The sequence below is a fragment of the Trichinella spiralis genome (assembly GCF_000181795.1).
Source record: "Trichinella spiralis strain ISS 195 chromosome Unknown Scfld2206, whole genome shotgun sequence".
Lineage (NCBI taxonomy): Eukaryota > Metazoa > Nematoda > Enoplea > Trichinellida > Trichinellidae > Trichinella > Trichinella spiralis.
In genome coordinates, this window is record NW_003529145.1 from 1 (window position 1) to 743 (window position 743).

General features: G+C 54.6%; 1 protein-coding gene across 1 annotated transcript; it reads left to right on the top strand.

The window, feature by feature from the left end:
- Positions 1 to 30: 30 nt before the first annotated feature.
- Tsp_15078 (conserved hypothetical protein) lies at positions 31 to 576 on the top strand (the record flags this gene model as incomplete). Its single annotated transcript, XM_003368595.1, has 1 exon — positions 31 to 576. A coding segment is annotated over one exon (546 nt), but the record flags the coding sequence as incomplete, so codon positions are not given.
- Between the last annotated feature and the right edge of the window lie 167 nt (positions 577 to 743).

A 743-nucleotide genomic window follows, 5' to 3' on the forward strand; every position in this document is an offset into this window, starting at 1 on the left:
CGGACCAGGAAGTGGGCGCACTATGAAAAGGAGATCCTCGCCTACCGGCTACGAGGATACTCCGTGACGTACGACGCCATCGTCGTCGGTGCTCTGGGGACGTGGGACCCGAAGAACGATGCCATCCTGAAAAGGATAGGTGTCGTCTCCCAAAGGTACCTACGGCTCATGAAGGTTCTCGTGGTGTCCGAGATGTTGGAACATTCTTCACGGATCTACAGAAGACACCTCGGCCTGCGAGACCTTCTCCCGGACTCCGGCACGAAACGGCGACCGGTTGGCACGACGGAGACAGACCCACCCGGTGGTGATCTCCGTCAGAAGAAGCGCAATTCCATCAGCGCTAGGGCATCAGGTGGGAAATGCCTGGAACGGCGGTTCACGTCACCCGTCGGGACGCCCTCGCAGCGTGGTGAGCTGCAGTGCCAACCGTGCCCTGGCCCTCCAAGACCCGCCTTCGCTGGAAAAGCGCCCAACCCGCCCAGATTCCAGCCCAGAAATCCACCCCCGCGGCAACACCGGCAGCCGGTACCGAAGTCTCAGGCAACACAGCCCGTCCCGAACCAACGGCCTTGACGCTTAAAGACTTCGTTTTATACTTTGCTCTTCTTTTATTTAAAATTTATTTCTTTTACAACTCAGTACTAACTGTTTTGTATTTCCTTTGAAGATCCAAATAAAACTCTGTTCTTATCAGCTTAATTTCTGGTATGAATCCCAAGCGGATTCGTTACGAAATTTGC